Source organism: Salvia hispanica, chromosome 4 (assembly GCF_023119035.1).
Source record: "Salvia hispanica cultivar TCC Black 2014 chromosome 4, UniMelb_Shisp_WGS_1.0, whole genome shotgun sequence".
Lineage (NCBI taxonomy): Eukaryota > Viridiplantae > Streptophyta > Magnoliopsida > Lamiales > Lamiaceae > Salvia > Salvia hispanica.
Window position 1 is genome coordinate 53220848 of NC_062968.1, and position 12813 is coordinate 53233660.

Below are 12813 nucleotides of genomic sequence, written 5' to 3' on the forward strand. Positions count from 1 at the left end.
TGAGTTATGAGATTGAATCTCATGAACCAAATACACTACAATTTTAATCCCGGATACAATCTTGCAAACCGAACACCCCCTTTAAATACTAAAATTGTGTCTATATTCGTCAAAATATACATACGTATTTCCTGAAAATGTTTCCCATTGTTGTGTTATATACATATCACGAAAGCGTCATCATTGTGATCTCGAATTAGCACCATATATATAGGTGCTATTTCAGCCGGTCAGATTATGCTGACAAATAATTGTATATTTATACTCATGCAAGAAAAATACAGTCTGAAATGGTTAATTTCTAGTGTATTTGAGAAATATTCGAAAAAAAAAATAGAATGATAGGCTAATATTTATTAAGAGTTTGGCTCATTAAATAATGAGAAAATAGTTGTAACTTGTAACTGGTCACATTCATCTAATTTCAAATGGGTCCAGTACAATCCCCATGCTGTCTGCAGCTAATTAGATAGCCTCAAATTTTATCACGACACGACAAAAATAAAAGAAACAACTAATGTCCAATGGATTAAACACTAGTATTTCTCATCCCTTAATTCTCTTGAAGTAATATCCGCGAGATTTATTTAGCTAGTTATGATTTAAGGCCCAAAATTTTGAATTCTAGATTTTTTATTAAAAAAAAAAATTGATACAAAATTTTGAAGTAAAATACAAAATTTTGTTCCATAAACTATATATAATCAACTCTATATTCCAATATATGCTCGGATTATCTTTATCGTGCATTAGTGAAACAGAAAAGAAGGTTCTGAAATGATGGAGAATCTATTTTTTTTTTATCCCATTGCATTACTTTTCAAACAAAGATAAACTTTTGACTTAATTTGGAATCTTAAATTGTTAGATGCTAGAGTCTAAGAACGCCGACAGTCTATATATACAACTTTATAGATTATACCGTATGCTACTGTGTTTGATTTTTTTTTATACATTATATATAATGTATAAATTCCAATTGTATCATTGTATGTATGATAGTGTCTAAAGTAATTATTGTATATCAATTGCATTATCTTTGCTAAGGAAAGAGAAAATACATGAGAGAGATTCTCGTGTTTAGTAACCAAATTAAATCAACCACGAAGACATAGCACTGTATTTCTATTATTTATGAAAATAATATAATTCATTAATAAGAGGTATATATCTGTGAACACGTTCGGTATCTGTGAATAAATAGTATAGTTATTAATGCATTATTATTCAATCAGGACTCAAAACAGACAATCATATGGAAAATTTAAAACTCGTTTGGTCTATATTTGCATGATTTAATTGCATTATACGTCGTCGTATTAATTATAGTGTGACATATCAATAATGTGTGTCTGTAAAGTGCACCAGTTGACATAGTTACATGTTGACGAAGCAAACACGCTAGGCATCAAATTAAGCAATCAAAAATTTGAAAATTTTTGCTAAATATGACCAATTTGTTGCAGAGATGTTGTCTCACAGGTGAAGATATATCAAAGGACCAACAAATTAGGTCATTGTCCCCAGTACTATATAGTAGTATTCAATCAAATAATTTAATTTAATTAATAAATGTCCATATTCGCGAAGACAAACACAACAACTGCAGTAGATTGCATTTATGTTGAATCTTTTATGTCCCTCGTCAAATTGTTGTACTATTATACGATATTTCAATCAATTAATTGATTCAATAATTGTACATTCAAGCACATAAGAGAGCCGCATATAATTAATTGATATGTTCATTATTAATCAAATATCTGCATAAACTCATGTTATTCTATTGCAAAATCTTGATGGACAAATGTACTACTCACCAATTATATTTTTTATAGAGGTAATTATTACATATGAATATATAGACGCATCAAACAATTATTATAAATGCAAAAGAGAATTCTAGTGAGTAGTGACAGCTTTCGTGTGTGTTTCAGCATTACTTTATTAGAAAGGCATATTAGTTCGTCCAATAAATGTAATAAACTCTAATCAAGTATTAATCTTACGAATAAATAAAAAAGGTATTAGGAGTAATTAATTTGAACGGTACGGCTATGTGAGTGTAAAACACAATTTCATGTTCATGTTATTCATAATTCTCACTATAGCTATATCTATTTATAATTTGTTGTTTGTTGGCCGATATTGAATTTATTTGATTGAGATTTTTCTTACTATTTTGTTTTTTGGGTGGTTATGTTGAACTTTTGTGAATGTTAGTGAGATGTCGTGCTACTATTTGCTCTTCTCGATCTTTTGCATTGATTCGTTTTGTAATATGAACCTATTTGCTCGCCTTGCTTTGTTTGTCCTAGTTACATTTGATTTCTCCTTTGTACCTGATTATTAAATGATGCATTATGATACATGCAGACAATACGTTGGCGATGCATGATTAATACTCCCTCCATCCCACTTAAAATTAAACATTTGGAAATCGGCACGGGATTTTATATAGTGTTGCTTTATAAGTTATTGAAGAAAGAATAAAGTAAGAAAGATGAAAAAGCAGGGATAAAGTTATTTCCATTTTAGGAAACGTTTCATTTTTAATAGGACAATCGAAAAAGGGAAAACGTTTCATTTTTAATGGGACAGAGGGTACCACATATGCACCAGACACTATCGTTCAACGTGCTAGGAGAACAATAAAAACTCTCTCAATGTCCTTTCGCACAACCTCTTATCTTTGAGTGAATAGTACTCTCATTACATGTAATTTGACTTCACGAACACAAGCCACTTTAGATAGACGTCTCCGCCTGAGTAGTACTTTATATGGAATTATTTGTGATTAGTACATATGAGAGAAGTATATGTGAAATGTGAAAACAGAAGTGGGTATGTATTGAGAAATTTCACAAAAACAATAAAAATGAACTAATATCCATTTAGATTAAATTAAAAAATCAATTAAATCGAATGGAAAATAGGGTGCGGTTGCCATAGACTGTGCAAGAGTGCCACACTGCGCGGAAAATCCGCCCCACCACCCGGCTTTCGGCCGCGGGATCAATTGAAATCGCAATTGTTAACCAAAGAACTTACTACTTCCGTCTCAACTAAGTTGAGACATAACTTTTGGGCACAGAGATAAAGAAATTGTGTTGAAAAATAGGAGAGGGGAATAAAGTGGGAAAGATAAAGAGAGAGTAAAGTAAATAGTGGAATAAAATAAAAGTGATTTGAGGTTTTGTTTTTTGTTAAAAAAGAATATGATTCAACTTAGTTGAGACATCCCAAAGAGGAACACGACTCAACTTAGTTGGGACGGAGGGAGTGCAACGGCTACAAAGCAGCTGTGAAAACCCTAATTAAGGTGCATAATATTTATATCCAACTAATTAGGGAGTAGTACCAATATATTCTCTAAAAATGAGGACGAATATAAATTTCATCCATCATGTTTCACCTTTGCAACTGAACAATAGCATCTCGACTTCAACAGTTCTGATTTTAGTTTCAATCTATGAAACTTTTACTTAATTATGTCACACATTCTGTTTTTCGGTATCAAACTATCTACAGGCACATCAGCTTAAAATAATGTCACCTCGGGCAAAATACTAAAAGGAAAATCATACTATATGCAAAAAAATATTGGTATTAATTTTAAATTCTATTAACAATTTTTTAGCAAAAAAAATGACACCTGAAAATGTAATTTTCCCAAACGAAAATTGAGAAAACCGTAGAATAATAACACACATATACTTTAACTCCTACATGAATTTCCAATGGACCACACAACCATGTTGTTTCATATAAGTACAAAAAATTGTGAAAATTGTAATTAATGCCTTCAGACTTTCTGCTAAAACATTAGTATTGTTTCTTTCCTATATTTCCTCTTTTTTTAATTATTATAAATATAAGAGACACAATTGGACTTATTTCGATGTGATAGTTTTCAATTATGTTAGAGAAGTGACAGATATCTTTTTCAGCAGGTCGAGGGTTTCTCACCTGCTTCCGAAATTGGTATAAATCTACATTTCTTTTAATTGAAAATAACCTAACTTTTTTTCATCAAAATAAATTAAAAGAAAACAGATAAAGATTATTTACTTATCAAATTAAGAAATTATTTAAGTCAATCTTTTCATTGGTGCAACAAAATTACGATTTTAAGAGGTTAATAAGGCGCCATCACAATGTGTGGTACTACAAAATAATTGTTGTTCAAATTATATTGAGTATTTGAGTATTAGTAGTACTATATATTGTCTAATGGCAAATTTCTGGTATATTGAATATTATTTATTTTCTGCCTAAATTACACATATTAAGTCTAACCTTGCGTGGATTGAGATTGACTACAAATACCTCAAAATTAACCATCTTTTTAAATTTTTACTCCATGTGATTTTTTTAAAAATTTATTTTTATTTTCTATTTGCTAGGATAATTAACTCCTATTATATAATAAAATATGTGTTCTTATCATAATTTTGTATCTTTTTGTCTTGCCTATCAAACGGCTAGTCGATCTATAACTAAGTGGAGTAATCTCCTGGCCCCAGTGAGTTTATGGTGTGAAGAAGTTCATATATAGGAAGTCTAACTTAGAATTGTTGGTTTATATCAATGTAATCCCTGTGTCTTATTCAAAATGTTCACATTTCCTTTTTAGTTTATTTGATCTTCACTTTTTATATTTGAAAATAAATCCTTCTCAACTCTCTTCTTATTAAAATATTCAATTATTTTTTTTTCTCTATTTTACTCTACTTAAAAACTCCTCCTGAAATCCCGTGTCACTCAAGATAATGAATCTTGAGTGGGACGGAGGGAATAGTACTTTTGTTCATGCGAATTTCAAATTCGAGATAAGTTTGTGTGTAAACCAAGAGATAGGGACAATTCCAGAGAAGTGAAATTCTAGCAAAAATAATGGATTTAGTAGGTTTTTGGTAATTGCATAAAATAATGTAGAAAAACTAGTTGCAGAAAATAATGTGAGGACAAAAGGCTACATAAATGAAAAAATTGGAGGATATATGTATTCAGATTTCACTGACAACAACGTATCTCTGTATGTGAGGGAGCCTGTGCGAGCGGTCAAATCATAGCCAAATAAATTAAAAATACTCTTTATTATTTTTGTTGTAATCTGATCTTGGATATCAATTATTGTTGTTTCTTCACACCTTATTTAATTTGAAAAATTACTATGTTTTTTAGGAATTAATTAATGTATGTTCAATTTCAAATTTTTAATACAAAACACTCCTACTACATAGATCGGATAAATTAAGTACTATGAACGAGAAATTAAGTACTACAAACTAATCAATTAAAATCAAGAATTAAGTTAAGGAGGATGAAAGTCATGTTACTCAACAATTCACGTACATGTGGATTTAAGTTAGATGAAATCAAAGTCAAACCAATCATTATGATTTTATTACTCATTTAACTGTGCATTCCACGGTTGTTGAACAAAGTTTATTGTGGTAAGAAATAATTCTCCAGTTTCGGCAACTCAAGTAAAGGGATCTCTTGATGATGGTCATAAATAAATTATGATAATGCTTATTTTTTCCGCTTAGGTCATTTTACAAATTAAAAAAATACTACCCCGTTTTAATTATAAATTTTGCTTCATACTCCTATCACACTGTATTGTTTTAATCCCACAATAATTATATGTGGTTGATAGTTGTTATTTGCACCCTTATAAAATTCAAAAATATATTCCATTGTGATATTGAATTTACTTTATTGTATTTACTGTATCGTTAGAGGATAATACGATAATGATTCAATCCGCACCCGACTCGTTAAAGAAACTTTCAATTCGTTCCCGACATACTACCTTTAAACCCGAATCTGACCTGCATGCGACACGAACCTGTTAACGACATGATTTAATATGAGTTGACATGACAGAATATTAACTTGATAACAACCTAAATCTGATTTACATGATTGAAACCTCATATTAACCTATAGAATAAGCCTAAAATATTAGTATATATTTTTAAAAAGAATACAAATAATTAAAGTAATAGTATTATTTTTAATGGGTCACCCAAATCCAACTATAACCCAATACAAAATTATTGAATTTCTAACGGGTCAATTCAATAAGGACACGAACACAATAAGGTTTTACTCAAACCCATTAGCTTTGTGAATGTTAGTATCAGGTTTTCATGTCGTGTCGAAAATTATCGGTCATAGTATTTACACCATCATAACATTGACTTTACTTCATTATAATGGTAGTTGACAAGAATCTAGGCAATACCAAAACTGATATAGTTGTATTAATTGACAAAATTATCGTTGAATATTATAGTCAATTAAACTTAATTGTCGTGTGCTATCATCCTAGCCGTTTGATATTAGCTATCCTAAAATTAATACTCCGCTCGTATTTGATTTTAGTAATTACTCCCTCCATCCACGATTAAAAGTCTCATTTCTAAATGACACGGATTTTAAGAAATGTTAAGAAAAATGGGTGGAAGAAAGTTAGTGGAATAGGGGTCCCACTTGTATATATTAATTTTAAATGATATGTGAGTGGAATGAGTTAGTGGAATGTGGGGTCTCTTTACCATTTATGGTAATTATGAACCGGGACTCTTATTCGTGGACGGACAAAAATGGAAAAACGGGACTCTTATTCGTGGACGGAGGGAGTATTCCATAAGATGTAATTGAGTTTTGATTACAACCTTATACATGAAACTTTACTTAGAACCATATCGTGAATTTAATGGCCGTGTATATCAGTATGTGTAGTTTCCAATCAACAATTATTCTGCGGTGATATTAATTTACAGCCATCAAAATTTATGACCGATAAGAAAAATAAGAGCTCATCTACACTCCCACAAATTATAAACCATCCTATAAAGGAACTACTCAATTACTTGTTTTATCTTGTCATATATAGATACGTTGGTGTTTTTTATTTAGCCTAGATATGTAGAAACATTTTCGTCATCATATGTGTATTACTATTATATTTTAGATATCCACACTTAAAGAAGCATGCCCACAAAATAAATGTTAATTAATTTTTCCAACGTGATAAAAAGATTTCTTGCTAGCTAGCTAGCTAGTATAATAGTGTATTAATACCTTACCGCTGCTTTTGTTTGAATTAATCACATATTCACATCAAATTTTGTGCTACTACAATTATCAACATTAATGAGCCGAAGATATAAATGTTATGGATAGTTTTAATATGTATCAGATTCAGCAGTGTACTATATTGTTTAATTTAAGTGTCGATTATACTACTAGTATTTTATTTTTTCTTTGATAGGAAATGTCATGTTTTGATTAAGGCATATTCAAGTTGACAAAGACTCAAATGAGAAGGTTCGCATAAACGGTGCAGATAGATTTAAGTGATGATTATCATAAAGAAAATTATAATTAATTATACGTGTGTGTTGATCTAATAAAGTGATAATGTGGTTATAAAAAATCATTCTACTTGTTTGAAAGGTAAATAAAACAAAAAAGTTCGGCTTATTTATTTCATAAAGCTCAAAACTTGATCTAAAATTGAGTCAAATTAGTATATACAATTTTGCAATAGGAATAAGAACAGTTTATGGAGTTTGGGGAGTCGTCTGAAATATTATCTTAGCTTTCTTTCTTAAAAAAAGGAACTTTGTAAAAGTCTCAATCTTGACATGTAACTGAAAATTCGTTATCGAATGTCGTCTGAAATATTTTTGTGCATCACATGGAAAATAGATTCAATTGAGGCATTGAATATAATAGGAATATTCCACATAGAGAATCGAAATAAAACAAAGTCAAGATTAATTTTAAAAGACTAAAATATTCTAGATTATATGCCCTAATGCTTTTTTATATATAGATTTTTAAAAAAATTAAAAATAAAATACTCCCTTCCCTCATCACATATAAAAAAAATCTTTTTTTTGTTTATTTTGGGTATATACGTTCTACTAAAAAACATTCATTTTCATGTTTTGACACTACCCCACTGTTAATTTAACCCATACTTTATCATCTCTATCCACTTAAATGGAGTAACAATTTTTGAAAATACAAGACATTTGAAGTGTATGATTAGAACAAATTAATGCAAATGAGAAGTTGTAAAAGAGTGAGGTAGGGGCATAGAGATGAATTAAGATGCAATTACAAAGGCAATATAATAATAGTAGTAAGAGTAGTAGGATAGGTGCCCGCCATTTAAGGCTTTACTAAACCCTACCCTATGTTCACATATATACACAAACATAAGTACAGAAATATTAAAAAAAATAGGGAGTCGAGAAATATTAAAAATAGGGCTTTAACTACGAAAACTACAGGTGAATGAGCGAAAGCTAATCACCCCATGCACACGTCCTTTTCTCACTCCTCTCCCCCACCTCTGCCGCTTCTGCAACCCCTCTCTCTCTCTCCCTCTCTCTTCACAAATCCATTGGGAATGCCAACCATACATTAGTACTACCTCCTCCCCTCCTCCTTCAATAAAAAAAATAGACAAAGTTATAAATGACATGAATTATAAAATATGGTAGAAGTGGATTATTTATGTTTAGAATTGGTCTATTTTTTATGGACGGACTAAAATAATAAAACCAGTAGTATTTGCCTATGCATGTATTGTTAATTGATTAATTGGTATGTATATTGGAGAAGTATACACCTTTTTGTTGCAGTGTGTTAAATTCTCTACTATATTAGTGGGCACCCCCAACCCTATGCTTCTCTCTCTAGAAGGGTGTTTTGTTTGATAACTGAGCCCCAAAAAAGAAAACATTCAGAGAGATCAGATCCAAAGTGGTTAATCTGTCAAAAACCAAGAGCCTCCATATATACATACCTTGATCAGTCAATCTATCAATCAATCAAATCACCAAATCAAAAAGTGAGAAACCTAACACCTTCACCACCACCACCATCACCAACAACACCAACAATAAGAACAGAAAGAAGGAAGAAGTAGAACAAGATGTCCTCTTCCTCCGCCGCCTTCGCCGCTCCCGACCACCACCACCACCACCACCTCTCCCCCTCCGAGCAGCTCTGCTACGTCCATTGCACCTACTGCAACACCGTCCTCGCTGTACTCATCGATCAAATCACCAACATCTCCTAAATCATTTTCTTCATTCACTAATTCCATTCTGATATCTCAGGTGGGGGTGCCTTGCACGAGCCTCTTCAAGACCGTGACGGTGCGATGCGGCAACTGCTCCAACCTCCTCTCCGTCACCGTCGACATGCGCGGCCTCCTCCTCCCGCCCGCGAATCAGCTCCACCTCGGCCACTCCTTCTTCTCCCCCCAGAATCTCCTCGTAATCAATCAATCAATCAATCTCACAAATTAGGGTTTTCCTCTTTTTCTAGGGTTCTCAATTATTTAAATTGAATTGAATTGAATTGTAGGAGGAGATCCGAAGCTCGCCTTCCAACCTGCTGCCGAATCCCAACGAGCCAATGATGCCGATGCACGAGCTCCCCAAGCCTCCCGTAGCTAACAGACGTGAGATAATCAAATCACAATTTCTCTCCATTTTTCAATCCTAATTCAATTAAAATTCCAATTTTTTGTTTTGGGGGTCCATTGAGCTTTGATTTTATCTTCACTGCAAGGAATGTTTTGAGTCACAGTCAACACTAACCTTTTCAGTAAACAGTTTATTGTTTGCCAAAACATCAATCAGTTTACTCTTAAACAGTGATTAATCTATTTTTCACACAAACATCTCACACCATCAAACCTTATCTCATCATGCATTCCAATTTTAGGTTTTTTCCAAACCCTAAATTTTGTTTTTATTTTTGTTTACCTGCAAGGAATTTAATACTATATATATCGCCAGGAAATGATGAAAGAAACAGAATGATTAGATAATGATGAAGTAATTATGAGAGAGAAAAAAATGGAGCGTGACAGTAGTGAAATGTGAAGTCGAAAGAAAGTCAGCCAAAGTGAAATTAATGTCCTACTTTTTGTTTTATTGTTTCTTGGTATTTTGTTTGTTGATTTTCAGCACCGGAGAAAAGACAGAGAGTGCCATCTGCTTACAACCGGTTCATCAAGTGAGTAATTATTGCATGTGTCTATGCAGCTTTATTATTCATTTAAAAGCTGCATTTCTTTATTATTTTTAGTAAATTTAATTATTGAGAAAATCTAGGAGAAGGGAATTTAATTGGATTTTGAACAAAATAAAATGCAGGGACGAGATCCAACGTATCAAAGCTGGAAACCCTGATATTAGCCACAGAGAGGCGTTCAGTGCCGCTGCAAAAAATGTAAGATCCAAGAATCAAGAAACACACACTACTGACACTCTCTCTATCACCTCAAACTAGGGCTTCTTTTTAATTTGTGCCATTTGTTTCAATATTACATGTTCTAGGATTTTCAATTTTTATTATATTGAAAAAAAAATTGTGTGTTTTGTTGCTTGCAGTGGGCCCACTTTCCTCATATTCACTTCGGACTGATGCCTGATCAACCCGTGAAGAAGCAAAATGTGTGTCAACAGGTAATATCTAATCAAAACCCTAGAATTTTTTTTTTTAAATTGAAAAAAAAATGTTTTGACAGTAAATGGAAATGGTGAATTTTTGTAGGAAGGAGATGATGTTGTGATGATGAAAGATGGGTTTCTTTCTGCTGCTGCAAACGTGGGCGTGTCTCCCTACTAATATAAGAAATTATATGAATGGATGCAGCTTTATTTTCCGAATGTTTTCTATGTTAATGTTTTTCTCTATGTCATTAATTAATTAGGGTTCGTTATGCGAAAACACTGCTTGTAACAGTTTTAATTAGCTTCAGCTTTCTGTGGTGGGGAGAGGATTTTGATGAGGACTGCTTGCTAATACTAACTGTTATTATTCACCTTTTCATTATGTGTATTGCTCATCACTTATTTTATATCTTGTTAATAAAGTAGTACTAGTACAATTTTTTAGTTGAGAAATTGATCGATAATGATAATAAAGTACGTGATCTTACTAGTTGTGTGATGGATATAAGTACCAAAAGTATGCACCTAATTGCACTAAGGAATGTTGTTTTTTTTATAATTATAGTCTTAATCATGAAAAGGGAAGGTGGGAATGGATTTGTATTTTGGTGAAGAATGGGGGCAGATAAGTGTGAAATGAAATGGAATTGATTTGTTTTGTTTTGGTGAAATGAAATTCAAAATGAGAGGCATGCAGTGATTGTACATGGTACGTGTAGCATTCAGTAAAGCTGGATAACATAAACACTGCAATGGCAGTTTGCAGTGTTCATGTTTCATTATTGCAGAGACCTTTGCTGGTGCATTAATACTATTAACTTCTTTGTGATTCACATAACATGCTTTTGATGGGAGAGAGTACAAGATGGAATTAATAATACACAGTTGAATGAAAATATCGCATTTAATCATTTTACAAGTGAAGAATTTAAATCATTTTAGGGTATAGTATACAGTACTCCAATTCAACGTCCGAAGACTTTGCAATGAAAAGTCTTACCAATTTAGTAGTTGTTACTTGATATATTTGGAAGAAATATTTATTTATCCATTTAAGACACGTGACTTTCCATCACTTAACTATGGAGTATATATCTCTCTTAGTATCATTTGATTAAGGAATATTGCTGAGGGTGTCTCTGTAGAAAATAAAACCATGCTACCAATTTTCACAAGAGTTTTAATCATAAAAAACCACGGTGAATTGAATGTAAATCCGCGAATTATTAGTAAATTCTTGTAAATTTTCTCATATTTAGAATTATACTGTCTAAATAGATAGCTTTTGAGACAGCTTGATAGGAAAGATGATAAGGAAAAATGTGATAATAGCACACATTTTAGGTTAGATAACTCCCTTATCTTGGGTAAAGTTTTATGTTAGATAACTCTCTTTTCTTCGGTAAAATGTATTATCATAGACTACACAACTGGAACACGTATTGAACAAAACTTAAAAAATGGAACATGTGAATTAAAATTTAGTTAAATGTTGTGCTATTTAGGAAAATTAACCTATTTATAAACTCACAAACACACAAGCATAGTATCATCATTTTCAAATGGGGTTGAAATCTATTGAAATTATAATGTTTCATAGTATAATTTATAAATTATAGTAATTAAAGACAAATTAATGTGTCATTGCATGGGTAAGGATCTTTGTTGAAATGAGGTAAATAATTTCAGTTGAGAAAAGAGCAAGTCTAATTTCTTGTTGCTCCACTCTTTGCCTATCTTTATGAAAGAAAACAAAGGATGTTCCATTCGGACCCCCCAAGGCCTAAATCTTTTGCCTAACTCCACAAAAAAATATCTTATCTTATTACACATATATGTGTCATATCAAATATCAATTAATGGACTTATATATCATAAATCAGCTGCTTCTCTGTCATTGTTGGAATTTTCCTAATTGTTGCATCTGTATCACAGATGGTGTTTAGCTATTGTTGATATGAGTTTTTGTTTGAATGTTTTTCAAAAGTGAGCAGAGAATATCAGACATTGTTTTTGGATGATTGAGAGAGAAAAAGAGAGATTATTCATTCCCTGAGCTGTTGCTTTTAAACCCCCTTGAAATGGAAATTCCTCCAAATTCACAAAGTGACATATTTTTTGCATGAATTTGTTCAAGTTTGTGGTTTATTAGAAAACAATGGAGCAACTACAACATGTGCCCTTTTTCATGATTTCAATTATAAACAGTGACTTTAATTTTAATTTTACTGTATTTCTATAGCTGGAGTTCATGGCACGAGCCAGTTGTAAAAATTATCCAAAGATTATTAAAATGGCTTCAACTTTAGAAATT

General features: G+C 31.7%; 1 protein-coding gene across 1 annotated transcript; it reads left to right on the forward strand.

Moving 5' to 3' along the window:
* Positions 1 to 8687: 8687 nt before the first annotated feature.
* LOC125218573 (axial regulator YABBY 1-like) lies at positions 8688 to 10881 on the forward strand. The gene is made up of 7 exons (XM_048120260.1): positions 8688 to 9079; positions 9153 to 9311; positions 9403 to 9499; positions 10011 to 10059; positions 10200 to 10275; positions 10437 to 10511; positions 10600 to 10881. The coding sequence occupies exons 1-7, from the start codon at positions 8966 to 8968 to the stop codon at positions 10672 to 10674; spliced, it is 645 nt and encodes a 214-aa protein (XP_047976217.1). The 5' UTR covers positions 8688 to 8965; the 3' UTR covers positions 10675 to 10881.
* The last annotated feature ends 1932 nt before the right edge of the window (positions 10882 to 12813 follow it).

What these genes read in the sequence shown, in the direction of transcription:
- LOC125218573 (XM_048120260.1), top strand. Translation starts at nt 8,966, where the DNA reads ATGTCCTCTTCCTCCGCCGCCTTCGCCGCTCCCGACCACCACCACCAC. An exon ending in ACTGCAACACCGTCCTCGCT is followed by an intron (nt 9,080 to 9,152) that starts GTACTCATCGAT and finishes CTGATATCTCAG; the next exon opens with GTGGGGGTGCCTTGCACGAG. An exon ending in TCAGTGCCGCTGCAAAAAAT is followed by an intron (nt 10,276 to 10,436) that starts GTAAGATCCAAG and finishes TGTTGCTTGCAG; the next exon opens with TGGGCCCACTTTCCTCATAT.